General features: G+C 37.9%; 2 protein-coding genes across 8 annotated transcripts; one reads left to right on the forward strand and one right to left on the reverse strand.

Moving 5' to 3' along the window:
* Nucleotides 1-292: 292 nt before the first annotated feature.
* Nucleotides 293-12,062, reverse strand: LOC122084100 (pentatricopeptide repeat-containing protein At1g80150, mitochondrial-like). 7 transcript variants are annotated; one of them, XM_042652157.1, is made up of 6 exons: nucleotides 11,933-12,062; nucleotides 11,708-11,795; nucleotides 8,445-9,941; nucleotides 8,159-8,345; nucleotides 4,285-4,702; nucleotides 293-781 (listed from the first exon to the last, which is right to left on the reverse strand). In XM_042652157.1, exon 3 carries the CDS (start codon nucleotides 9,849-9,851, stop codon nucleotides 8,664-8,666), a length of 1,188 nt encoding a protein of 395 aa, XP_042508091.1. In that variant the 5' UTR covers nucleotides 9,852-9,941; nucleotides 11,708-11,795; nucleotides 11,933-12,062; the 3' UTR covers nucleotides 293-781; nucleotides 4,285-4,702; nucleotides 8,159-8,345; nucleotides 8,445-8,663. The 7 variants fall into 7 exon arrangements, with proteins under 7 accessions (XP_042508091.1, XP_042508093.1, XP_042508092.1 ...); XM_042652159.1 differs by having other exon boundaries at nucleotides 4,285-4,371; nucleotides 4,550-4,702; nucleotides 11,708-11,971; XM_042652158.1 differs by having other exon boundaries at nucleotides 4,285-4,389; nucleotides 4,550-4,702; nucleotides 11,708-11,971.
* A 1,902-nt stretch (nucleotides 12,063-13,964) lies between these two features.
* Nucleotides 13,965-16,819, forward strand: LOC122083911 (GDSL esterase/lipase At3g48460-like). Its single transcript, XM_042651846.1, has 3 exons — nucleotides 13,965-14,403; nucleotides 15,067-15,863; nucleotides 16,052-16,819. Exons 1-3 carry the CDS (start codon nucleotides 14,004-14,006, stop codon nucleotides 16,562-16,564), a joined length of 1,710 nt encoding a protein of 569 aa, XP_042507780.1. The 5' UTR covers nucleotides 13,965-14,003; the 3' UTR covers nucleotides 16,565-16,819.
* Nucleotides 16,820-25,234: the final 8,415 nt, after the last annotated feature.

A 25,234-nucleotide genomic window follows, 5' to 3' on the forward strand; every position in this document is an offset into this window, starting at 1 on the left:
CCCTGAATCATTAAAGTCATCTGATCTGTCAATTGGCAAAGTCACTTCAAAAACACCTAAAGCATGGGCATTTCACTCCTCATCGTCATCACCACTCTGAGATGTGCCAGTGACGACATTTCCGTCTTCCATAGGAAAGCTTAACCCTGCAATTTCAACAGATACAGCCATGGACAACCCTTGTCCACTTTTTGAGAACCCTCATCTTGTACCGAGCTTTTGTGATGGGTCAACATAATCTTTTTTAAGTTGAGAATAATCACCACAGGAATGCGGCTTTGAACTAAACTCATAACAAAAAAAATGTTGATAATAACTTCATATGTGCCCAAAAATGTAAAATGGGTAAGACCTGTACAGGTTCATTCCATTGATATGATCAGCACCAGCAATTTATGCCACTATGGGGAGAGATTGATCACCCAAACAAAGCGTAAAACACTATCGACCAGCCATGATGTTATATGCTTCTAAATGGACAAGAGTCATGCTACCAAGCACTTTTGCGTTGAAATAGTACAAATTAAAGAGGTTTTTGTACTTGAAAAATAAAATTCAATAAATAGGGCTGAGGAGTAAGGCCAATTCTAGCATCTGCTCCACCACTGGCAATATTGCTTCTTTTTGCAGCTTTTCATTTTTTCTCCATTTCAAAAATTTCTGCTGGATTCTCACAAATATCTAATGTACCTGCAGAAAAGCAGACCCTTTCGCTATGTCTTCTGCTTCAGGATCAATGTAGTTCTTGCTTCCGCCAACATCTTAGATTATCTACTATGATCTGAAAGCATAAGACGATTAAAAGAGATCAATAAGCATCTCAAGTGTGAAAGCATATGATTTTCACTTTTTATACGAAAAAGAAAGGACATGATGAAGGTACATGTATACACATGCATGTGGAATATTTGAATATCAGAATTCATGCATACTTGTGAATTTGATCTTTCCCAACGGGCAAAGATCAAATTGCAATCATCCAGATCCTACTTGAGAATACATATCTAGTTTTCACTTAGCAAGTAATAGCTAGGTGCTGGTCTTGGTTCATCCTCAAGAATATGGTTTAATCTTGTGTTTGAGAAAATAATCATCAACATACATCTTGCTCTGAAAATACAACAATGAAACTAAATGTGTTTCAGTTCGAAATTGAAAATTATATATATAAATATATGGGAAAAAGAACCGTAACCAGTCCTGTTCCCTACACCCACTCACAGGTTTCTGTGAAATGACCCTCCCTGCCCCCTGTGTGCTCTCTGGTGGATACCCATGTGTGCTCTCCATTGGCTCAGGCGCTGGCGCAGTAGGCCACACAACCGGTAAGGCAGCAACTCTGTAAATCAATCAGAACATCGTGTACTTTGTTTTAATGATCCTTTTGCAGTCTCTTTACAGAAATAGCATCGATGCAACCATAAAAAGCATATGGTGCTGTTTCCATGATCTTGCATTGATAGACTGTTAAACATTACCAATTTGGCAAAAATTATTGATGGGGTATTCTAATTACCTAAGGATTAGCATTAGAAAGCCTCATGTAACTCCAGAATCACAGAGAGCATATGAACCAAAATCAGCAACTGAGATTTAATTAAAATGGAAATACCCAGAGTGCAACGCTCTCATTTTGAGTCCATCAGCTGGGATTATATTGACTAGCTTCTGTCAAAAATCGAATTTCCTCCTAATTTCATTTCCTGGATCCATTGTCGTATTTCTTCAGCGCATTTCTGTGCTATAGTCAATGGATCTCCTCAATGTTTTTGAATCCAAATGAAAAGATTATCATGGGAGGATACTTGAATGGTCACGTTGGTAGTGTAAATTAAAAAAGAGAGAGGGAGAGAGAGAGAGTCCTGCAATTTGTGCAAGGGAGTCCCAATCGATGGATTGGGGCTGCCCACCTCTATTCATTATATAGAGCTTCAGTCAGCTATTACAAGTCCTATTACAATTAAGACATAAGTCTTACTAGGAATAGGAAGTCCAAAACATAATAGGAAACTAACATAAGCTTACTAACTTCTAATTAGACATCAGTTCTAGTTGGACTAGGAAAACACCAGGGAGGAGCCTACGGCTTGTGCAAGACTCCTCCTCCCCTTCTCACGATAGACTTCTAACACTCCCCCTTCAAGCTAGAGCATCGATGTTAATCATGCCCAGCTTGTTACAAATATACTCCACTCTATCCCTCCCCAAGACTTCAGTGAAAACATCTGCAAGTTGTTCTCTTGTGCGAAAATGACTCATAGAAATAACTCCTTGTTGTAGCTTCTCTTGATCAAAGTGACAGTCAACCTTAATATGTTTTGTCCTTTCATGGAACACTAGATTAGATGCATATGGATTGCAGCTTGGTTATAAAACCACAACTGCACAGACGAAGTGCACCCAAACCCAAATTCTATCAACTGCTTCACCCCACATCAACTCATAGGTGACATGAGCCATAACAAGATACTCAAACTCTACGCTAAACCTAGCCACAACAGCCTGCTTCTTGCCCTTCCAAAACATAAAGATTACCACCAACAAATGTACAGTACAAAGTAGTTGATTGTCTACCAACAGGAGATTCAACCCAATCAGCATCACAAAAACCCTCAGTGCGACCATATCCATGATCAGAGTAAAGCAAACCACGACCTGAAGCCTTCTTGAGATATCTTAGAATACAAATAACATCCCAATGAGATGTTCATGGAGACGAAAGAAACTGACTCACAACACTGATAAGAAAGGCAATATCAGGCTTAGACATTGTCAAATAATTAAGATTCCCACAAATCTTCAATACTTTTTAGGATCATCTAACCATGGCTCAAAATCTCGGCGAGGATGTTCGTGGAGATGAAAGAAACTAACTTACAACACTAACATGAAAGGCAATATCAGGCTTAGACACTGTCAAATAATTAAGCTTCCCACAAATCTTCGATACTTCTCAGGATCATCTAACCACGGTTCAAGATCTCGACGAGATCTCGATAATATCTCGTTTTTTCAAAAAAGTAAGAAGAGATGCATGGCGAGATACAAATTGTATAAAAACTCGACCAAGATCTCATCAAATCTCGCCTCTACTTTTTTGAAGAAAAAACACCAAGGAGTAAGGATTTTGGTGCTTTTGCTTGAGGATCTCCATTCCTATACTCATTGAAGCTTAAAGAGTAGAGAATATTACCTCCTCATCCACATTTGGAGTTGCTTTTCTTATATATGATGTCTTTTAAAATCCTATGATTATGTTGTGTCATGTGTTGATTGTGGAATGTGGATTACGGAATAGAGCATACTAGCCTAAGGTTCGAAGAGTCAGAGATTACTTATAGGGTACAAAGTCAAAGTACAATTTTAGGTTTGATTTTTAAAAAACTGATGTTTTCATTGTGTTTAGAAGGCCTATAATAGGGTAAATACCAACTTTCAGGGGCTATAAAGACCATATAGCCACCAAGACCAACCACCGAGTCGACCGGGAAAAAATACATGATCTCGGAGAGATCTGGCGAGATCTCTCTTTTTTAGATTAGCGAGATGGGGGGCGAGAGCGGGATCTTAAACCTTGCATCTAACAAGTCACCACTTTCAAATGTAAGCTTCACATTCGGATCCATAGGAGTATCCAAAGACTTGGACCCTAACATTCCAATCTCTGTCAGCAAATTCATAACAAATTTCCTCTGAGAGAGGGAAATACCTTTTTTTGACTGAGCAACCTCAATACCCAAGAAATACTTCAACCGTCCTAGATCCTTGGTCTGAAACTTCTATTATAGATGTGTTTTCAGACTATGGATCCCTTCAATATCATCAACATAAACAACAAGAAATATTCTTCATGTGTCAAATCTCTGATAGAACACTGAATGATCACTGTCACACCTGGACAGAACAAACTTACGAATCACATCAGTGAGCCTGCCAAACCATGTCCGAGGAGACTGCTTCAAACCATACAAAGACTTCTTCAGTTTGCACACCATACCAAACTCCCCTTGAGCAACAAACCCTGGTGGTTACCCTAAATAAACCTCTTCATGTAAATCACAATGTAGAAAAACATTCTTTATATTGAGCTGATACAACAGCCAATGGAATAAAGCAACAAGAGATATCAAAATACGAACAAAAGCCAGTTTGGCCACAAGAGAAAAAGTGTTAAGGTAGTCAACCCCATACACCTAAGCATATCCCTTGGCTACAAACGAGCAAGAGAACTATCTAGATTTACCTTAATGACATAAACCCATGGACAACCAATAGCGGACTTACCCGGTACAAGATCCCAAGTATGATTTGTGTCTAAGGCCAATAACTCCTCTTCCATAGTCGTCCTCCAGCCAGGACTAGATAATGCCTCTGCAACAGACTTAGGAACTGGATGACTAGACAAAGTAGTCAGACAAAGAATGAAAAAGTCATAATAGACCAAAATAAGAAACAAAGTTAGAAATGGGATGTTGGGTACAACTCCGAACACCCTTCTGTTGTGCAATGGGAACATTAATATCAGAAGATGACGACAAAAGGGAAATACCTGGATCAAGGACCGTAGGCAAAGATGACGATGTAGGAACCGTAGAGATAGGGGGTGTTGAATCTTGACAAGGACGACGAGTGTAGACGATTGGACCAACTGGTGGTGAGGGCACTACCTTGGAAGGGGGAGATGGTGGTGGCAATATTGTATCTGCAAGAACCTATGGAGAATAATGTTGAACAATATATAGGGGAAGATCATCATCCATTTCAGATACAATAACGGACTCATCCGGATAAGAAACAAACTCAAAGAAGGAAACATCGACAGTAACAAAATATTTCTGAAGTGTAGGAAAATGCAACGATAACCTTTTTTAGTACATGAATCATAGTTTTTAAGGCGCTGCTAAGGCATCAACTTACCAGTGCCTTGACGCTGATGCGGTCTAGAGATGGTAAGGCAGTGCTCCGCCTTATGTGAAGTGGCGCCTTATGGGTTTTTTTTTTTTTTTTTTTTTTTTTTTTTAACACATTTTAAAATTACTTGATGAAGATTCCAAATATAGATTTTTTATTGGTAGGTGTATGGTTTTGTTAACACTTGAGATGTATGGGATCAACTTTACTCCACCAAAACAAACAAAACAAAAACACGATTCACAAACAGGGTTTGGATTTTGTCAAGGGTTTTAAGATAGGGCTTTGAGAATGAATCAAGGAGCAAGGAAGAACCATTGATCTAGGCGACCATTTTGCTTCAGCAGCGGTGAGCTTCATTCTTCTTTGATAGGAGTAGAAATATAATGGATGACCTTAGGGCTTAGGCACTCATTTTGGCATCATAGAGGTAAGTATAATAAATACTTGTATTTTTTATGTTTTATTTTCTTTATATTTATAATTTTGTTTCATAATTATGTATTTATATTATATGTTAATATGTTATGATGATTGATGATTGATGAAGATGAACTTAGTTTATTCACTTTATTGATTTGTTTTCTTGATGAATATCTTACATTGGTATGAATATGAATCTTTAATATTTATTTAACATATGAGTAATAAGATTCAACTAGGATTTGAGTCAAATAGATTGATTTTATAAAAAAATTACACATGAATGTTTTAGTCGATAAGACGACGCTTTATGCCCGCCTTATCACTAAGGCGCTCCGAAAAACCCTCAAACGCCTCCGTCACCTTACCGCCTTAAAAACTGACATGAATAAATCCCAAAAAGATATACTTAAGAGCACGTGGATCCAACTTTGACAAACTAGGACAATGATCACGAATAAAGCAAACAAATCCAAAAATACGAGGAAGAACAAATAAAGAGTCGAAAAAGAAATAGTTGAGAATGAGGAATAGCACCCTGTAACAATGATAAAGGCATCCGATTAATAAGATAACAAGCATAGTTAAGACTGCATCTGACAAAAAAAGTTGACACTTTCATCTCAAACAAAAGAAATCAAGCAACCTCCATTAAATGCCTACTTGTTCATTCAACAACACCATTTTGTTGGGGTATGTTTAAGCAGGAAGGTTGATGTATCATACCACAACCAGCCATAAACTGAGAGAAATGACCAGAAAAGTATTCCTTTGCATTATCTCTTCGTAAAACCTTGATAGTGACAATAAACAGATTCTGAATTTCAGTAACAAAGGCACAAAAAATAGAAAATAACTCTGAACGATGCTTCATTAAAAAAATCCAGGTAACTTTAGAATAGTGATCAATAAAAGTAAAAAAATATCCAAATCCTAATTCGGATGTAATGGGACAAGGACCCTATACATCCAAATGAACCAATGACAACGGGTGCACGGACCGTTTATTGATTTTAGGTGGATAGCTTACACGGTGAAGCTTCCCAAATTGACACGACTCACAATCTAAACCATAAATATAACAGAAACGAGGATCAAGCTTCTGTAAATTCTGCAAAGATGGATGCCCTAGTTGACAATGGATCTAATGAGGGTTGAGGATATTTGAACATGCATCGAAAGTAGAATGATTTTCAACTGATAAAGCCCCCCAACTCTACGACCTCTACCAATTGTCTTCTTCGTCGTAAGATCCTGAAAAACACATGAATCAGGAGAAAAAGTTACAGAACAATTGTAAGCTTGAGTAAACTTATTCACATATAAAAGATTAAAAAGAAGATTAGAAAACAGAAGAGCAGATGATAGCAACAAAGAAGAGTTAAGACAAATATTTCCAACGCCTTTGACTTTAACAACAGACCTATTAGCCAACGTGATAGTAGAAAAAGGCTCTTGAAAAGAAAAAAATATAATTGACATACCAGACATATGATCTGACAAGCTTGAATCAATTATCCAAGGTCGAGAAGATGCAGAAAAACATATATCAACATTATCTGTTTGGACAAAAGTAGTAGTGGAAGATTAAGGAGACGGAGTCTGAAATTGAGTATAACATGCAAATTTGTCATCTGTTATCTTGACCATTTTTTCCTTCAGATTGTTCAGGCGAAGAAGACTCAGTAACTGCTGCTGAATTGGCAAACTATTTCTGAGGAAGTTTGCCATGAATTTTCCAACAAAAGCATTAGATATGTCTTGGTTTACAATGGTGGCATGTTCGTGCTGCCCCTGAACCATCTGAAGTGTTGGAAGTACCAGAAGGTGGTGCCTTATTGGAAGTACCAGAAGGTGGTCCCTTATTACTTTCACTACCATTATTACGAACCCCACCTGGGCCACCTCGATTATTATTCCGAGACACAAGAGCGGAGCTCTCCTCTAGTGTAGGTGCAAGATCATAAGAATTCTCTCGAGCTACTCATAAGACACTCAAGAAAAGGTATCTACAAGAGAGGCTACTTTATCACCTCCAAGAATCTGAGACCAAACAGCATTATACTCTAGTCCAAGTCCACCCAAGAAACCCATAACTGCAAGTTGTTCCCGCTGGTTCTGCATCTTCGTAACATCACTACTAATAGGAAGTAGAGAGTTCAACTCCTCATACATCCTCTTGAAGTCAGCAAAGTACTAAATCAAAGGTCGACCCTTCCGATTAGTGAAGCCCACAAACCCAATAGGTGGAGCAAACCACAGAGGTCTAGGGCTCGGGAGGCACAAGAGAGGCAGCAGGGGAGGAAGGAGGGGAGGGTTAGGGGGAGTTGCAGGGATGGTGGAGGTTCCGGCGGGGGGAGTACCATGTGAAATTTAATTAATTTGAATTTATGATGTATCAAAATTCAAAACGGATAACAAAAATAACAGATGGTATAGTATATATTAAGTTTGAGGTAGTCTTGATGGAACCTGGGTTTTCTTTAGCGGGTACTAAGTACAAAAAGGGGTATGGAAGTGCAGTAGGTATTGAAGCTCAAGTGAACACACAAAACAAAACATTGCAAGGAGCTTGGTTCTTCCAGATCCAACAATAAATGATGATGTGGTACAATTTTCTCCACACACCCCAAAAAAAAATAAACTGGTTTTTGCAAGGAAGAAATAGGTGAGAATATTAAGTGTAAGATTTGTTACAATTATATCTGCAACTTAAACTCATGTAGGGAAATGTGAACACTACAAGAGAAAAAATCAGCACTAAAGACTATATCAGAGAACTGGAAATCTGAAATCAGCACTGAAGATTACATCAGAGAATTACCTTTATTTTGGTTTAATAATTATATCCAACAAGAAGTCCTTGTTTGTTCTCACCATTCTCTTCTTGATCCACCCAAGCTGAAAGTATTGAACTAGACATAAAAGCACTCACAAGCAACCACAGAGAAGTAAAGCATGGAATTCAATATAATGTACTGCGATAACATTTTATGTCATTGGAACATTGTCTGGAAGAAATAATAACAGATGATTAGTAACTGTAAGAAAAGAGATGAATGCCATCTTATAAGTAACTTCCAGGAATTCAGGTGAGTACTGTTTATTACCTCTAGTACTTCTTCCCCAGTCATGATACAATTAACTTGATGGACAAGACTGGAATTACCTTCTGCTCCAATGCTCATCCACTAGGAATCCATATACAGGTAATCAATCAATATAAATGAATAAATGAATATGAACAACAACACAGAGTTCCACATTCTTTCCCTGTTCCAGGTCAAAAACATGGATGGATCAAGCCAAGTTCTTATCGGTCATCTTATTCAACCCTTGGAGAGTATGGATTGAAAAACCTCCAGTTCATCCGTAGAATAAGGAGGTTTTCTTCTCTGAATCAATATCATAATCACCCTGGCCTTCCTGTACTCAGCTTTCTTCCAAAGGCCTTCAAGTAGCTTACAGAGGGTATGCACACTCGGGAACCAGTTCCTCTCCATGCTATCCTTGGAAATTCTGAATGCCAAACTAAAGTCCCCTGCTATACATTCATAATGTATCAATGTCTGGAAAATCATCCGATTGGGTTTGTAACCCTTTTCACATAATGCAGAATAAACCCTTCTCGCCATTTCAGGATAACCAGCCTGATAAAAGCCTTTGATCACCAAATTAACAGTCACCTCATCAGGATTTATGCCAAATAACTGCATCTTACCCATCAATGAGTTAGCTTTCCATGCTCGTCTCTGGTTAACCAAGTACTGAATCCTAGCATTGAAGGTAGCAAGATTTGGAAGGCACCCCTTACGTACCATTAGATTCCATAACCCATTGGCAACCTCAGACCTATTGTTCTTATAAAAGGCAGATATAAGTGTGGTGTATGTAACTACATCGGCTTGTATTCCCATCTTTTCCATCTCTACCATTATCAAATAAGCTGAATCCAGAATGCCCATGTCACAAAAAGCCTTGATGATGATATTGAGAGAGAACGCATCAGGTGTAATGTAAAACTGTTGTGGAACCTCATCGAGGAAGACTTGAATGGCTTCCAAATCAAAAGTTTGAGCCAAAACCTTAAAAGCAGCATTGAAGGACTTGACAGTCCGTGTGCAGCCGAGGTGATGCATCGTGTAGAATGTCTGGAGCGCATGCCCTGTCATCCCAACTTTCCCATAAAGCATTATAATACGGACAATGAATCCTTCCCGTCGGCCCTGAGGAAGGGTCTTCTGGTGCTCAAGGATATTCTCAATGTAATCAAATCGTTTGGCACCAGCTAGACGAGCCACAGTGTCCTCAAAGGCGAAGCGATTCTCAATGACAAGACGATTGGGGGCATTAGCCTTGAATAAGTGGAAGAGCTTTTCTGGATTTCTTTCAGCCTTGAGCTTAACCAATGCAGGCTCATCTAGGGTCTTGGGTTTTGACTTCTGGGTTGAAATAGTGGTAGCAGCAGCTGTAGTGGTTGCAACACAAAATCTGCAAGTGGGACGCAGAGAGAGCATGTTCTAGTTTTCTTCTCAAAGAGCATCATTCCTCTTCATTAGAAGAACATCCTCTCAGTGGAACCTTGGACCCTAATTGTCATCTGCATTCTGCAGACAACAAAAATAGAAGAAACTATTCAATCTCAGCAGGTCCGTCTTTTGAAAAGGTTGGAAGTGGTATTTCACTCCTAATACTTGTTAAGATATCAACCATTTAAATGAATATTTTACTACAAGGAAATAATGATTATGTTACTACAAGGAAATATCCTAAACTAATTAAGCCCACAATGAGATGCAAGAGTATATATTATGCACAAAGAACAACTACCAATGGGAAAGCTTCATTCACTTACATTTAAAATAAAAATTTGAAATAAGTACTATACTGTTACCCACAATTTAAAGAGAATTAAATGCAAATGTATCATTTGCAATTCTAAGTAATAGCGTATTCCTTTTCCAATACCACCCATGCCCCATAGCATCATTGACATAACAAAACCAATCTGAGCCTAAAAGACAATCATAAAATCTTCATTTAGGACATTCAAATCAGACTTTTGACAATAATACTGTTCAAAAAATAGTAAAACACAGCTAAAAAGTTCAACAATCTTTAGCTAAACTAGACTTTAAATCAATCCATGCCTAGTATGAGGTGTGTATATAGTCCAACGGGATGGACTATTAATGGCCATGGCTACTTATCGATAATTCAGTTTGCAACTAAGTACCTAAAAAAAAAAAAAAAGAAGAGTTTATTCAAGTCCACCAAGGGTTGAAATGTATAATTTATTTTCTGGTTACTTGTTTGAGGCACTTAGCTTGTTTTAGAATTCATATTCATTAATCTGTTCTTTTTTAGATATTTGAAACCCTACCATTTTCCGACATCAGCTATGAACCTGAATTATTCAACATCAACCATGGGAAAAACTTTGTGTTTGATTCTTCCACCCAAATTTTTCTTGTGTGTACATAGATACTGATGGAGATCCTTATTCATGCAATTTGGTGTTCTGACTAACTGCACTTACCATGTAGTCAATGTTTCAAACCAATGAAGAGGTCACCCTGCTTTTCCGATCTCTGTTTTGCTTAGTTCCTGCATTGTATTACTATAATGGAAATTGACACACATCATGTCAAGTGGACACAATTAGGGTTCTAACCAGTTAGTGTAGGTTTTTACAAAGCCCTTACCTATACCCTCCTAGGGGGCTAAGGACCTTAACGCTTACCCAATAGGGTACCGCTAAAGAGAATAACATTAACCAGTGGGTGAATAGGCAAGACAATAAACCTATGTTTAGGCAAGACAGTAAGCGTATGTTTAATAAGCTCTCCACATACTTTCCTAACAAACAGTCAAAGTACTCACTAATATGAACCAAATTCCACATTATTCACTTATCGAACCTATTAAATTAAATAGTCAAAAACATACAAACTCATTGCAAGGGATGAAAATAATTCCGTGCCCTGCGAAACAAAATTCCATTCCATCATATATGAATTATTACAAAAATGGCATCCCCATATAAATCTCAGAGCCTTATTCCCTATCTGGACTCAAACTTAAATCGATACCCAAATTCAAACTTCTAAACTAAACATAAGTCCAATATCTGATTCACAATGAAACAGTATTCAACAGAAGTTCACCCATTCGTACCAAAAAAATAAAAGAATGCCAATTAGGTTAACTGTGAAAAATAAAAAAACAAGAATCGACAGAAATATGAAAATTAAAACAAAAAGACATTCCGAGAATAATCCATAGAACTTGAACTTCAGTAGAAATTGTGCAAAAAGCAAGTAAATTAAAAAAAATTAAAAAAAAAAGAGGATAAAGAGAAAAAAATTCTTACGCAGGCGGTCAACTAGCTTCCTGAGATCAATGTCTTGAAAGAATCCGATGGCGGCATCGTCTTCAATCGCAAGAAGCCAAATGATCTCCTGAGATCCAAATCTTGAATGATGAGCTTCATTTGATTAAAGAGAAAAGCCAATTCAAGATCTGTAACGTGTGAAAGCATTTAAGAAAAAAATTAAGAAGAAGAAAGACAACTACAGATGTCAGCAGCCTTGTGTACCATGAGAAGAAGAAGAAGAAGAAGACCGTGGACGATTAGCCGCAAGCCTAGCCCTAATAATAGTTTCGATCTACTGGTCCCACACTCCTACATAGGCTTCGAGTCTTCAAAGTACAGATTGGTAACCCAGATGGCGTGCGACGTTGAGAAGCAATGAGCTAATTAATAATTTTTAAAAACTGATTTTTTTAATTTTATTACCTCATCATGGTAATAAAATTAAAAATAAAAATAAAAAATCTGCTTTACTTTCCAATCAATTCGTTTGAGTCAAATGCTTTAATTTTGTATTTTTTTAACTCAGGTACCTTTCCTAGGATGAAATTGCCCGGGTTGCAGCCAACTAGCTGCAACCTGGCTGCTACCCAGGTTGCAGCCAACTAGCTACAATCCTTGTGGCAGTCAAAGAAATGAAATCTAAACGGGTATTTTAAAATACTATAATCTAAGAGGGTATTTGTGAATCCTATGAGGAAAGTGAATATTCTATTTCTTTGGCTACCAGCTGGGGTTGCAGCCAAATATTTTTTCTATTCCTGAGGCTGACTTAGTCTGTTTCTTTGCCGATTTTATCATAACTTGTTGTTTTCTGTATAAAGATAGGAACATGGTTTCTATGAATTCAAAATCCCCAGACCCTATCCTTGTAATAAACCAGGTACACAAATGGTTTTCTTTGCACAATGATATGCTTCCTAATTCTCAGCCAATGATTGTTAGGGAATTAATATCTCCCAATATTTCTCATCCAATTTTTTTACATGAAAACATTTTGGTTGTAACTGCAATGTCAAACCGGTCTCTTAATATATCAGGATAGGCAACTATTTTTTGTACTCAAAATATTTGCTTATTTTTAATTAATGACATGAGGGGCTTTTGAGGCAGCAACCGAAGGAGTTCTACATGGCGTAGGAGAATCTGTCAAGTAGGGAAGGGACGTGGATAGAACATGGATCGATTTGGAAGACCTTGAACATCTAATGAAACCTAACCATTTTTTGAAGTGGCCATGAACCACAGTATCAAATAGAATTGAACTAGATAGTTTCCTCTCTGAACCAACTTTGTGTAAAAAATGATGACCTTGTTCAACTTGTTAAGATGTTTGCTTGTAAGGCTATGGTTAGTAGAAGTAGGATCTCATATGAGAACTTAACTTTTAGCAGTCTGATCAATATGTAATACACTTGTTTTGTTCAAATAAAAAAAAAATGTTAAGTTTAAGTGTAGAAACGGAAAACTAAAATGATGCAGGAAACAAATAGACATCATAAGTAAATAATTATACAATGCAACACAGATTTATGTGATTCAGTGAGATTGTCCATGTCTATGGTGAGATGAGATATTTGTTTCACTATCAATGGAGAATAGAGTTACAGTTGCTCGTCTTCATACCTTCCATTAGATTTCAGAAAATAAATTGGCTACAAAATCATATAATCATTTTTATATGTACAACTTATTGAAATACCCATATGATAAAGAATCTTGAACTTGTGCCTTGGGCCTCGAATCTCAGACTCTATAACCTTTTTCACGGTCTTTCATAATCAACCTAAAAATCCATGTAACGAATACAAGAGATCATGCATACTGCCATGCACGTAAAATTGTACTCTTACGTGATATGCATGGTTACTTGGACTCTCATCACGCAATCATGGATCCCCTAAATTCTCAGTTGAATTTTTTTTTTTTTTTTTGGGAAAATGATTTGAAGAGAGACAGATCCGAGAATCATGGTAGAGAGAATTAATGAGCTAGAACAAATTCCCTGAAGAGAATAACAAAGCTCCACATGTTTTGTCACTGTCCATTACAAAAATTAGCATATTTGTGGTCAACCCTTAAGAATTGGACTCGAAGCCTTTAACGAGAGAGAGAGAGAGAGTAAAAGTATAAAACTTATGAATCACCTCATCCTTTGGTCCTAAGACCAAGGAGAAGTCTAATTACTAAACTCCAATTATAGCTAAGGACAAACTATATAAACCATAAGTTGCCTTCTTGAAAGGAAAGACAAAGCAAAGCAAAGCAAAGTTAATCATTCCAATTCTCTTCCAAAATGGCTTTCAATTACAGGACTTCCTCTCTTCTTCTTGCTTTCATCTTTCTTCTCTTATCCTTCTCTTCTTGCTTAGCACATTATTGTAAATGTGAATGTGACATGAGCAACAAAGCTAAGAAACCTGGTTTAGGCTCTCCTGTATCCTCTCCTATAGGCTCTCCTGTATCTTCGCCTACAGGCTCTCCCGCACCTTCGCCTACAGGCTCCCCTGCACCTTCGCCTATCTCTGGTACTGGCTCTGGTTCTGGTTCTGGTTCTGGTTCTGGTTCTGGTTCTGGTTCTGGTTCTGGTTCTGGTTCTGGTTCTGGTACTGGCTCTGGTTCTGGTACTGGCTCTGGCACTGGCTCTAGTTCTGGTTCAATCTCAGGTGGTGGTTCTGGTACTGGTTCTGGTACTGGTTCATCCGGTTCTGGTTCTGGTTCAGGTGGTGGTTCTGGTACTGGTTCTGGTACTGGTTCCGGTACTGGTACTGGCACTGGTGGTTCAATCTCAGGTGGTGGTTCTGGTACCGGTGCTGGTACTGGCATTCAATCTCAGGTGGTGGTTCTGGTACTGGCTCTGGCACTGGCTCTAGTTCTGGTTCAATCTCAGGTGGTCTGGCACTGGTTCAAGCTCAGGTACTGGTCTTGGTTCAATCTCAGGTGGTGGTTCTGGCACGATCTCAGGTGGCGGTTCTAGTACTGGTTCTGGCACTGGTTCAAGCTCAGGTACTGGTCATGGTTCAATCTCAGGTGGTGGTTCTGGTACCGGTGCTGGTACTGGCACTGGTTCAAGCTGGTCATGGTTCAATCTCTGGTGGTGGTTCTGGTACCATCTCAGGTGGTGGTTCTGGTACTGGTTCTGGTACTGGTTCAAGCTCAGGTTCTGGTCATGGTTCAATCTCAGGTGGTGGTTCTGGTACTGGTACTGGCACTGGCACTGGTTCAAGGTTCTGGACTGGTCTGGTTCTGGTACTGGTTCTCGGTTCTGGTACGAATCTCAGGTGCTGGTCATGGTTCAATCTCAGGTGGTGGTTCTGGTACTGGTACTGGCACTGGTTCAAGCTCAGGTTCTGGTCAAGGTTCAATCTCAGGTGGTGGTTCTGGTACTGGTACCGGTACCGGTACTGGTTCTGGTTCTGGTTCCGGTTCTGGTACTGGTTCTGGTTCAAGCTCAGGTTCTGGAACTGGTTCAATATCAGGTTCCGGTCATGGTTCAATCTCAGGTGGTTCTGGACCTGGTCTTGGCGGTTCAATCTCGGGTGGTTCGGGATCGGGTTTTGGCGGTTCATTCTCAGGTTCTGGATCAATTTCACTTGGTGGAGGTTTCAACTTTTCAAAGATCTTTGCATTTGGAGATTCATTTACAGACACAGGAAATGCTGGACTGTTAGGAGGTCTAATGGCCTTTGCACATGCAGTGTTACCAAATTCCCCCTATGGCTCAACCTCCCATCAACCCACATTTAGATTCAGTGATGGCAAAGTTCTAGTTGACTTTCTAGCCGAAGCTCTCCACCTACCTCCTGTCCCACCATTCAAGAACACCTCTGCTGATTTCTCCAAAGGTTGCAACTTTGCTGTTGGTGGTTCCACTGCTTTACCAGGAAAGTACTATGAGGATAACAATGTGGGTCGCACATTAATGTGGAAACTGATTCCAGACTTCGTTAAAACTCAATTGGATTGGTTCCAACAGTTCCTTAACAATGTCCAGTGCAAAGGTTTAGACATCATCCAGTGTAAGACCAAGCTAGCATCAGCTCTCTTCTGGGTCGGCGAGACCGCTTTCAATGACTACAGTCGCAATTTCGGCGCTTCCACCACTGTTCAGTCAGTCATGGAGAAGCTCATTGATTTTAAGATCAATCTTTTGAAGGTAAAGTAGATTAATGCTATACCTCATGAACAATAGGATCCTATGTGGGAAAGTTACCACATGAGAGAGGAATTACTCTTTTCATATGGGATTTCACCATCCAAGGGGTATTCTTATCACGAGTTAGAGCATATAATGCATTATTGATTGCATATTTATGTTTATTTCTCTCTCTCTTTCTCTCACAGACATTGTTGGACAAAGGTGCAAAGTACATTGTAGTACAAGGGCTACCACCATTGGGATGCTTTCCAGTACATATGGCTATGTCTTCGTCGGGGGGAGATCGCGACGAAAACGGGTGTGTTAAGAGTGTCAATTCCATTACTAAGGCTCACAATGATATGCTCACAAAGAAGATAGGGGAAATGAAGGTAAAATTTCCAAATTGTGTGATGGTCTATGCTGATTTCTGGAATGCATTCCTTACAATAATGAAGAACCCAACACAATATGGGTTTACTGAGACAAGCAAGGCTTGTTGTGGAGCTGGAGCTGGAACCTTCAACTTTAACCTACATTGCATATGTGGTGCTCCCGGCTCATCTAAATGTCAGGATCCTTCTAAGTATGTCAGCTGGGATGGAGTTCACCTTACAGAAGCAATGTATGGTAACTTGGCTAAACTCTTCTTCAAACAAGATTTCTGTCAGCCTCCATTCAAACAATTGCTTGGTGCTGCTGCTGGGGTGCAACATTAAGAATACTGACACCGAAATGCAACTACGATCACGTCGAAAAACCGCCGAGGCCACCAGGGTTGATTTTACAATAACAACACTCGGTAGAGCTGTATATTAATAAAGGTTGAGTCCGTGAGATGTTCTTAATTTTTCATTTTTATATGTAAATTTCAATCCAATTTTGATCAATAAAAAGGATTGCTAGCTATATATGTAACAGTATAGTGATGTTTCCAAAATCACAAGATAAATGTGAATCATCTATTTTTATAATTTTTTTTTTTAATTCTTTAATCGGTTTATTTTCATCAAAGTTTGTAGAGTGCCAATAATGCCAAGGGTATTAGTACATATCTATGAAAATATGACATGTGATCGATTTAGACCATTTCCTCACTATCCAACGGTTGGAATGGATATATCATTTGTCAATGTGGCGGAATGAATGTCATGTGACATTTGAAAAAATAACAACCATTTATAATAACAATAATAATAATTCACCTCATTCTAATGATTTTTTCCCTTTATTTAAGGGATTTATTTTATTTTATTTAACCTCAAATTCTCCAAAAAAAGCAAGGACTTTATCCTTGACGTCTTGAGTCATATTAAAAGCATCACACTCTACTAAGTTATCCAAAACCAAATGCAAAGAAGACCACACCACTCGAATGAATATTATACTTACTGTTGTCATCAACGTAGAAGTTGTAATCTTCTTTTGATTGTCTCTATTTTATTATCAAAATATTTTTAAGGTAGAGATAAAAAGGGTTTTCAAAAAACAAAAAACACAATAAAAAATAAAATAAAATAAAAATAAAAATTTAAGTAACTTATCATTTTACCATTACCAACAAACTATTATCATCTAGCATATTTTTCGAGTACACATATGAAATAACAGGATTTACACTCATTAGAAGAGAAAAAGAGTGTGTCATACAAATAAGGAAAAAAATTAAGATTGTAACTTCTTTTTTCATCAGCCTTGTTTTTTGATAAGATTTTCACTATTATAGCACTATTAAAGATGATTAAAGTTTGAATGAATGTAACACCTCCATATTCCCCAAAAAGCCAAAAATACCTTTTGTTCTTCTCCCTTATGATTATTATTTTTTTATTTCTTGATATTATTTAGGAAAATTTACATCCATCATCCCTCATATTTATCCTAATTACATCATCCCCCTCACGTTTTGTTTTTTACATTTAAACCCAAAAAACTAACACTGTGAGTGAGGTGTTTTTGAAATGGAAAAGACTTTTTTACTCTAATTATGTCTTGAACTGAAAAACTTAGGTCTAAAAGACCATTTTACCCTTGTTACATCTTCAAACCTAAAATCCCTAAATCTCCAAATCCCCAAATCACATGTATGCATTTTCTGGCAAAGTGAAGAGAAGTCTCCGGCAAAGTGAAGGGAAGTCTCTTCTGGCTAGGGGTGTCAATCGGTCGGTCCGGCTCGGTTTCGGTCCGGGTTGAGTCGGTTTCAGTGTGGGAAAGTTGAAACCGAAACCGAACCAATAAGGAAATTATGTTTACAAAACTATGCAAATTTTGATTTTTTTAATGAATTTTGGAGTGTTTTGGTTTCTTACCGGTTTGGTTTCAGTTTCGGTCCGGGTTTTGAGTCGGTTTTGGTTTGGTTTCGGGTTCAGTGCAATTTGGTTTCGGTTTGTCTTCGGTTTCTTAAATCAATTTGTAACGGGGTTGGTTTTGGTTTTTGGTCCAGTTTGGATTCAACTTTCCATACAAATGTTTACAAAACTATGCAAATTTTGATTTTTTTAATGAATTTTGGAGTGTTTTGGTTTCTTACCGGTTTGGTTTCAGTTTCGGTCCGGGTTTTGAGTCGGTTTCGGTTTGGTTTCGGTTTCATCCGGTTTTCGGTGCGGTTCGATTTGGTTTTGGGGTTGCAATACTCCAAACCGAACCAACCCAATAAGGCTTCGGTTCGATTCGATTCGGTTCGGTCCGGCCGGTTTTACCAGTTCGGTTAAGAATTGACACCCCTACTTCTGGCCATTAAAGTCATACAACTTCTCTTGGGGCCAATACTAAGCTATGGAATCGAATCTTTCTCTTCAGTTTTGCTAGTTAGGTGGTAGTAATTGATCTTTAACCTATAGTACCCTTCTCTGATCTTCTTCTTCTTCTTCTTCGTCTGCTTCTTCTTCTTTATCTTTAATTCAAAATTTTGGCTTCAGATCTTCAAATCTTCAAACCTCCTGTTTCCCTTTCTCTCTCTACCCTGTGTTTTATTCTCTCGATTGCTTTCTTGATTAAAACCCATCAGATCTAAAACTTTCCTCAGACAAGATCTCTTTCACATTTGCCCCTCTTGCATTAAAAACCCACCAAACCTGTCTCTATCAGCCCCTTTTCCCCATCTGTACGCAGCTTCAAACAAACCGAGACACAAATTGAGCGACGAACGATCACCAACTCTGGTTTCGAATCAGCCCAAAAACCCTAGATCTCATCTGCCATTTAAGCAAGAGAGAGAGAGAGAGGAAGAGCTCCAGTGGGGAAGCTTTAATTCATCAGTGGGAGGATACTGATCCTACATTGTTTCTCGAGTTTTTTGCTCGCAAAACTCACGGACAGACGAGTAAATTTCACGTGAACTGAAATCAGATGTTGCAGACTAGAAAAATCTTTAATTTTTATCTTTTAACTTCTCTATTATTAAAGAACAGAGCAAATAAAAAGAAATGATTCTTTTCGAGATCTCTCTCTTGGGCTTATCAAAGCTCTGAACTTAGAAAAGCTTGAAGAACATGGGATCCAAAGTAAAACCCAGATCGGCTTCGAGATGATCAATTCTTCATACGAAAAAGAAACCAGAAACCCATGACCAGAATCACGAGAGACTGAAACGAGGTCAAAACAAGCTTTTCTCAACCGATAAGAACACAGAAGAAACAGAAACTTCGAATAATCAGATCTATGAAATGGTTTCCATCGATTCAAATAATCAGTTTTGTGAGTTAGTTTTTAGAAAAGTTCTGTTCCATAGCTTAGCATTGGCCCCAAGAGAAGTTGTATTACTTTCATGGCCAGAAGAGACTTGCTTCCCTTCGCTTTGCCGGAGACTTCTCTTCAGTTCGTCGGAAAATGCAGTGACCTGTGATTTGGGGATTTGGGGATCTGGAGATTTAAGGATTTTAGGTTTGAAGATGTAACAAGGGTAAAATGGTATTTAGACTTAAGTTTTTCAATTCAAGATATAATAAGGTTAAAAAAGTCTTTTCCGTTTCAAAAACTAGCACTTAATTCACGGTCTTAATTTTTTGGATTTAAATGTAAAAATTGAAACGCAAGGGGTGATGGATGTAAATTTTTTTATTATTTATTATAATGGACATATTATTCACTAGAAAAAGAATTTACAGAAAACAAAGATGGAAAACTTAAAAAAGGAGTAGTGTTCAAAATAACAAAATTTCTCCTATTCAAAGCAAAAGAGCAGGCCAAACTATCATCAACACCATTGATTTAGCTTTTCTTATTTCTTAGTGACCAAAAGCTAAACAAGTAGTTACATTCTTTGTTCCTTTTCTTTAGCCAAACATGCTTTGGTTGTGACGTTTCCCAGCATCAACAACATCAAGATTAAGTGGCACCACACTTCTTTTTTTGGCTTTTGTGAAAGCAACTCAGTTAGGCAGGATGGTGCCAAGCTGGGCCCTAAGACCAGATTTAAGGGTGACCACTAATATAAAAGTTTACACCTATTGTGTGTGGCGGATTAAGACCCATCAATCAAAAAGGTCCCATCTGAGAGATTGCCTTTGCCAAAGATCTGCTTTGTTGTTTAACTATAAGCTTTGGCTTCTGAGCGGCCCACCTAGGAAGTAGGGTATGTAAGAGGTTTTAAATTTTCTGGACACAAAGAATGAGGTCTTTGCTACCACCTAGGAAGGAGGGTATGTAAGAAGGTTTTAAATTTTCTGGACACAAAGAATAAGGTCTTTGCTTGTATCACAAGTTGCAATCTGATCATTACCAAAAACTAAAATAAAATAGAGAAAATTACTGGATTACCCAAATTGTGTTTTGACTTGCAAAATTATCCAACCAACATTTAGGTTAACAGAAATACTCAAATTGAGTTTGGGTATTACAAAAATATCCAAAATACTACTCCACTATCACTCAAATTCCATTTTTGATATTTATGCCCTTTCCTCTTCATTCCCTCATTCACTACCTCCACAGCTCCACCCAATGGCGTCGTCCTCACGAAGAAAAAGGAAATCCACCGCGACCAACAACGCTGCACCACCTCAATGGTGACTCTCCCGCTTCGCTTGTTCTCCCCTCCACGTCTTAGTCGCTCTACAACAACTTTCCTCGGTCTTCTCGCTAGAAATAAGGTTGGCTTTGCTGAGTTCCAAAGGAGATGCTTTTGAAGCATCAATACCAACATGAAGATGGGTTACAAGTTGTTGATGAGCGGCTGTGAAAGCTGGATTATGTGTGTTTGACCTTCAACAATGCATTGATTTCTAATCCCAAGGGCCACGATGTTTAATTAGGGGTAGAACTTTACTTATTGATCTGCTTTTGTTTCTTTTAGTTTTGTATTGAATTCGAAGAAGAATGAAATGGTTGCTATCAAGAAAATAGCTAATGCTTTCGATAATCACATGGATGCCTAACAGACCCTCCGCAATATTAAGCTCATCCGAGTCCAACATTTAGATCATGAAAATGTATGTTGAGAGCCCCCTTTTCTACAACCTTTACACTTTGATTACCCAACATCATACTTCTTTTATCTTTTCTGCAACCTTTACACTTTCAATAATTGTTCTATGAGCTTCCTTTTTCCAGATTTTAGCTAATTGAGCTATAATGATTGCTTTTCATATCTATTCTATAGTTCTCTAATTCGCTTTATTAATTAGAGCTTAGAGGAAACAATTTTGCTCCGAGTGGCTTTGTGTGAAATAATTTACTTTGATGGTTCAGCACAGTGATCGTGGGGCCGGAAGAAACCTAATCCACATTTTCACGCACTTGCTACAAGGTTACAACACACACCTCAACGACCTCCTCCGCTTTGATTTTGGCCCTGAGGCAGTTCCTTGATTTCTGGTTGGGGAGCAGGGATGACATGTCATTGGTTTCCCACTCAGGCTGGTGGACTCAGTCGCCACTGGTCGAGTGGAGGGCCAGACCCCAACCTGTGTGCATGGATAACACTCCACCGGAGATCTTGGTGATTTGGGGCTCTCTATTGCTTCCTTGTCTCCTCTGTCATCTTCGGACTAGTTCTTCCTGTCGTCTTGCAGCCCCCATCAGAATCCCAGTCCACCTATTAATAAGTATACACAATGGCAGAATTGCAGGGAAGAGACGGAAGGGAAACAGGGGCTAGGTTACAGGGCTGAACGGGGAAGCAAGGGCATGTGTTGATCGAAGTAAGGTTGAGGTAGGGGTAAAAATGTCAAAAAACATATTAAGGTGAGGGTTGGATATTGTTTTGAGTACTTTGGTAAACCCAAACTCAAAAGTAGGTAATTTTGTAAACTCAAACTCAGTGGTTAAGGGAGACCCAAAAGTGGGTAATCTTGTAATTTTCCTAATAAAAAAAATGCATTGTAAACCCTAGTCCTTAAGCTGTATACCATGATGGAATTTGGTGAAATAAGTTTTAAAAAATCTATGAAAAATAATTGAAAAGTAATTGATAAGTGTGCCACTAACCGCAAGGGGCATGGGGTAATTTCCAAAGGAGAGGGAGATAGAGTGACACAAGATAGGCATCCTAACATTGTGCCCAATCTTTTCCAGAAAAGTAAATAGAATGAAAAATGACAACATGTTAAATGAAATTTGGCATCAATTTTGACAAGTGGCTATCTTATTAATCCAGTTATCGTAATTACCACATAAACTTTCCAAGTTACAAAATATAAGACTACCCAAGATTTTTAGTTTGGCCTTCAAGAAAATTAAATAACCCATTGAACCACGAGATGGAAAAACATTTTAGTGCCCCATTATTTATATAGTGGATTGTTTATTTCGGTGAATAGTGTTACTTGATTGATTGAGCTCTTCTGTAGCGCACGCTATAGTGTAGCATAGATCCAAGGGCTGAGAGCCCTCAGACACACAGTCCAAGGCATGGATGCATAACCTAAGGTGCTCCCAGCCTTTGGATTTGTGCTACACTCCATATCGCGCGACAGATGATCCTTACCCTTGATTGTCATCTATGCCAAAAAGTAGCTTCTTTCTTTGAAGTCTTTTCAATGATACAATAACAACAACAATAACCTTATTCCAACTAAATGGGGTCGGTTACATGGATCCGATATGATCTAGAATAGTAACATATATATAAGAGAAAAAAAATTTCAAAAGGAATCAAAATGAGGTAAAAGAAGTCGCAACAGTATTCAAAGTGGCATCACAAGAACATTCCCTACAAGGTACCGGCTACATGGGTTCTTGCCGTCCATGTAACTCTATCCGAGTCATAATAGGAACAAGTCCTACCATTTTCATATCTTTTCTTACCACTCCATCAATAGTCATTTTAGTCTTTTCAATGATCCAAATAATAAATAAGCTTATATTAAAAAACAAACAATAAAAAATAAAATAAAAATTTTTTGAAGTTTTCCTTTCACCAGTGGGAGAGGAAGAATCCATTCAACCACTATTTTTATGTCAATCACATCATAATCATTAAATCTATGCCATTGAAATAAAATTCCATTTGTAAAATCATGTAATATACCCATCAAAAAATATATATATATATATATATATATGTGTGTGTGTGAATGATATGATGTGTTATCTTGTAAATATACATACAAGACTAATATACATATACAATTTTTTTTCTTCTACCTTCATTTAAATATCAAATACAACCAAATTACGAATTAAAGTATATTAAATAGTAATTCAATTCATATTTGAGCGAGTTGTATTGAAATGCAGGGGGAGACCCTATGAAGGAGATTGAGGTTATAATATCAGAGACAAAATTGAAGTTGTAGGCCATTATAAACTATCCGCTCATAGTGGAAGCAAGTAGGTGACCTTGGTGACGGTATATGATTGCAACATTTAGGAGGATTCTAAGGTAATATATCTGAGCAGGCGAGACTTATTTCTTTGGGAAACATGCATTTGATATGATGAGAAACAATTCAGTATAATTTTTAGAATGTAATATCAACCTAGAATGCATTCTAATAACGCATACCAAACGCAACCTTAATTTATTTATGGTGAGCTAAATCATGCAATTCAATGGTATTTTGATGAGACGACCCCACCTTGGATAAGCCATGTATGAATTTTTTTTATGCCCCTCCTTCACTATGTGACACCAAAGTGTTATGTGTTTGCCCTTGTATTTTTCAGTAGTTGACTCAATTCCTACAGAAGTTGAAATTCCAACTAATTTAAGCTTTAAATTTACAAGAAATTGGCCTGGACTGGAACTTCCCTGACTGAATGATGATAAAGACAATGCGTACAGAAATTTGGAACCCAATAAACAATGTTACTTGGCTCTCTATGTTGGAAGAAGCATTCTATATAAGTCCACTTAGGCACTGTTTGATAATGTTTTTGTTATTTCTGTGTCTAGAAACAGTAGAAACGGATTTTTTGGTATTTGATAAACTTGTTTCTCGGATCGTCCGCACCGATATCTACAACACCGACAATGGCATCAAGGACTACCTTTAAGGATTTTTTGGTATTTGATAAACGAGTTGCCTTTTGATCGATTATTTATAGGGTCTTTTCCTAATATTTTGGCCTCAACTTGTTTCTAAAAACAGCAAAATAAGTATAACATGTTTCTTCATTCACGTTTCTTTCGCCATAAATTTCTATTTACATTTCTAAAAACAACTGAAACGAAATGGATTTATCAAACGCCCTTAACGCCGTTTTTCCGTTTCTCGGCATAGAAAAATGTAGAAACACGTTTCTAGGAACGTTATCATACGGTGCCTTAATTGTCACACTTGGAAGATTTTAAAAAAATAATAATAAATAATAAATAAACGATCTATTGATTATCATGTGTGGGGCACGTGGACGATGACGTACAAGCCTCAACCAGTCACTGAGTGGATAATGGCCAAATTTTCGTACACGTACTCGATATAGTCTTACATGTTAAAAGAGTCTGCCAAAGCATTAGACTCCCTAGAAATATAAGAAAAATTATATGCAGTGAAATAAGATGATATGTGGCGACACTTGGAAAGTTGATGTTGAAATTCTATTCATTGGATACATAAGGTATTTGTATAGAAAAAAAAAGGAAAAAAAAGAACCCTATGGGGGGAGTGTATCACCTGTTCCTAGGATGAAATGACAGCTCCTCCCGCATGAAATACGAATATGATGTCTACACATATGCTTCTTGTGCTCCTATTGGTCGCTGTGCAAGTGCAAGAGCCACTCCCTTTCATAGGAAACATTTCCTCCTATAAAATTATATAATTTTTTTCTCACGCTTCCTCAAAGGAAACGCTTTCCCTCTCACACCACAAACAACAACTTCCCCCCCCCCCTTCCCCCCACCTTCCCCCCCAAAAATATATATACATAGACAATAATATTTTGTTGGGCTGTACAACAAGGTTTTCTAAAGTGGCCCTTCCACAAAATCTCCTCTAAATTTAGAA

The sequence above is a fragment of the Macadamia integrifolia genome, chromosome 7 (genome assembly GCF_013358625.1).
Source record: "Macadamia integrifolia cultivar HAES 741 chromosome 7, SCU_Mint_v3, whole genome shotgun sequence".
NCBI classification, from domain to species: Eukaryota; Viridiplantae; Streptophyta; class Magnoliopsida; order Proteales; family Proteaceae; genus Macadamia; species Macadamia integrifolia.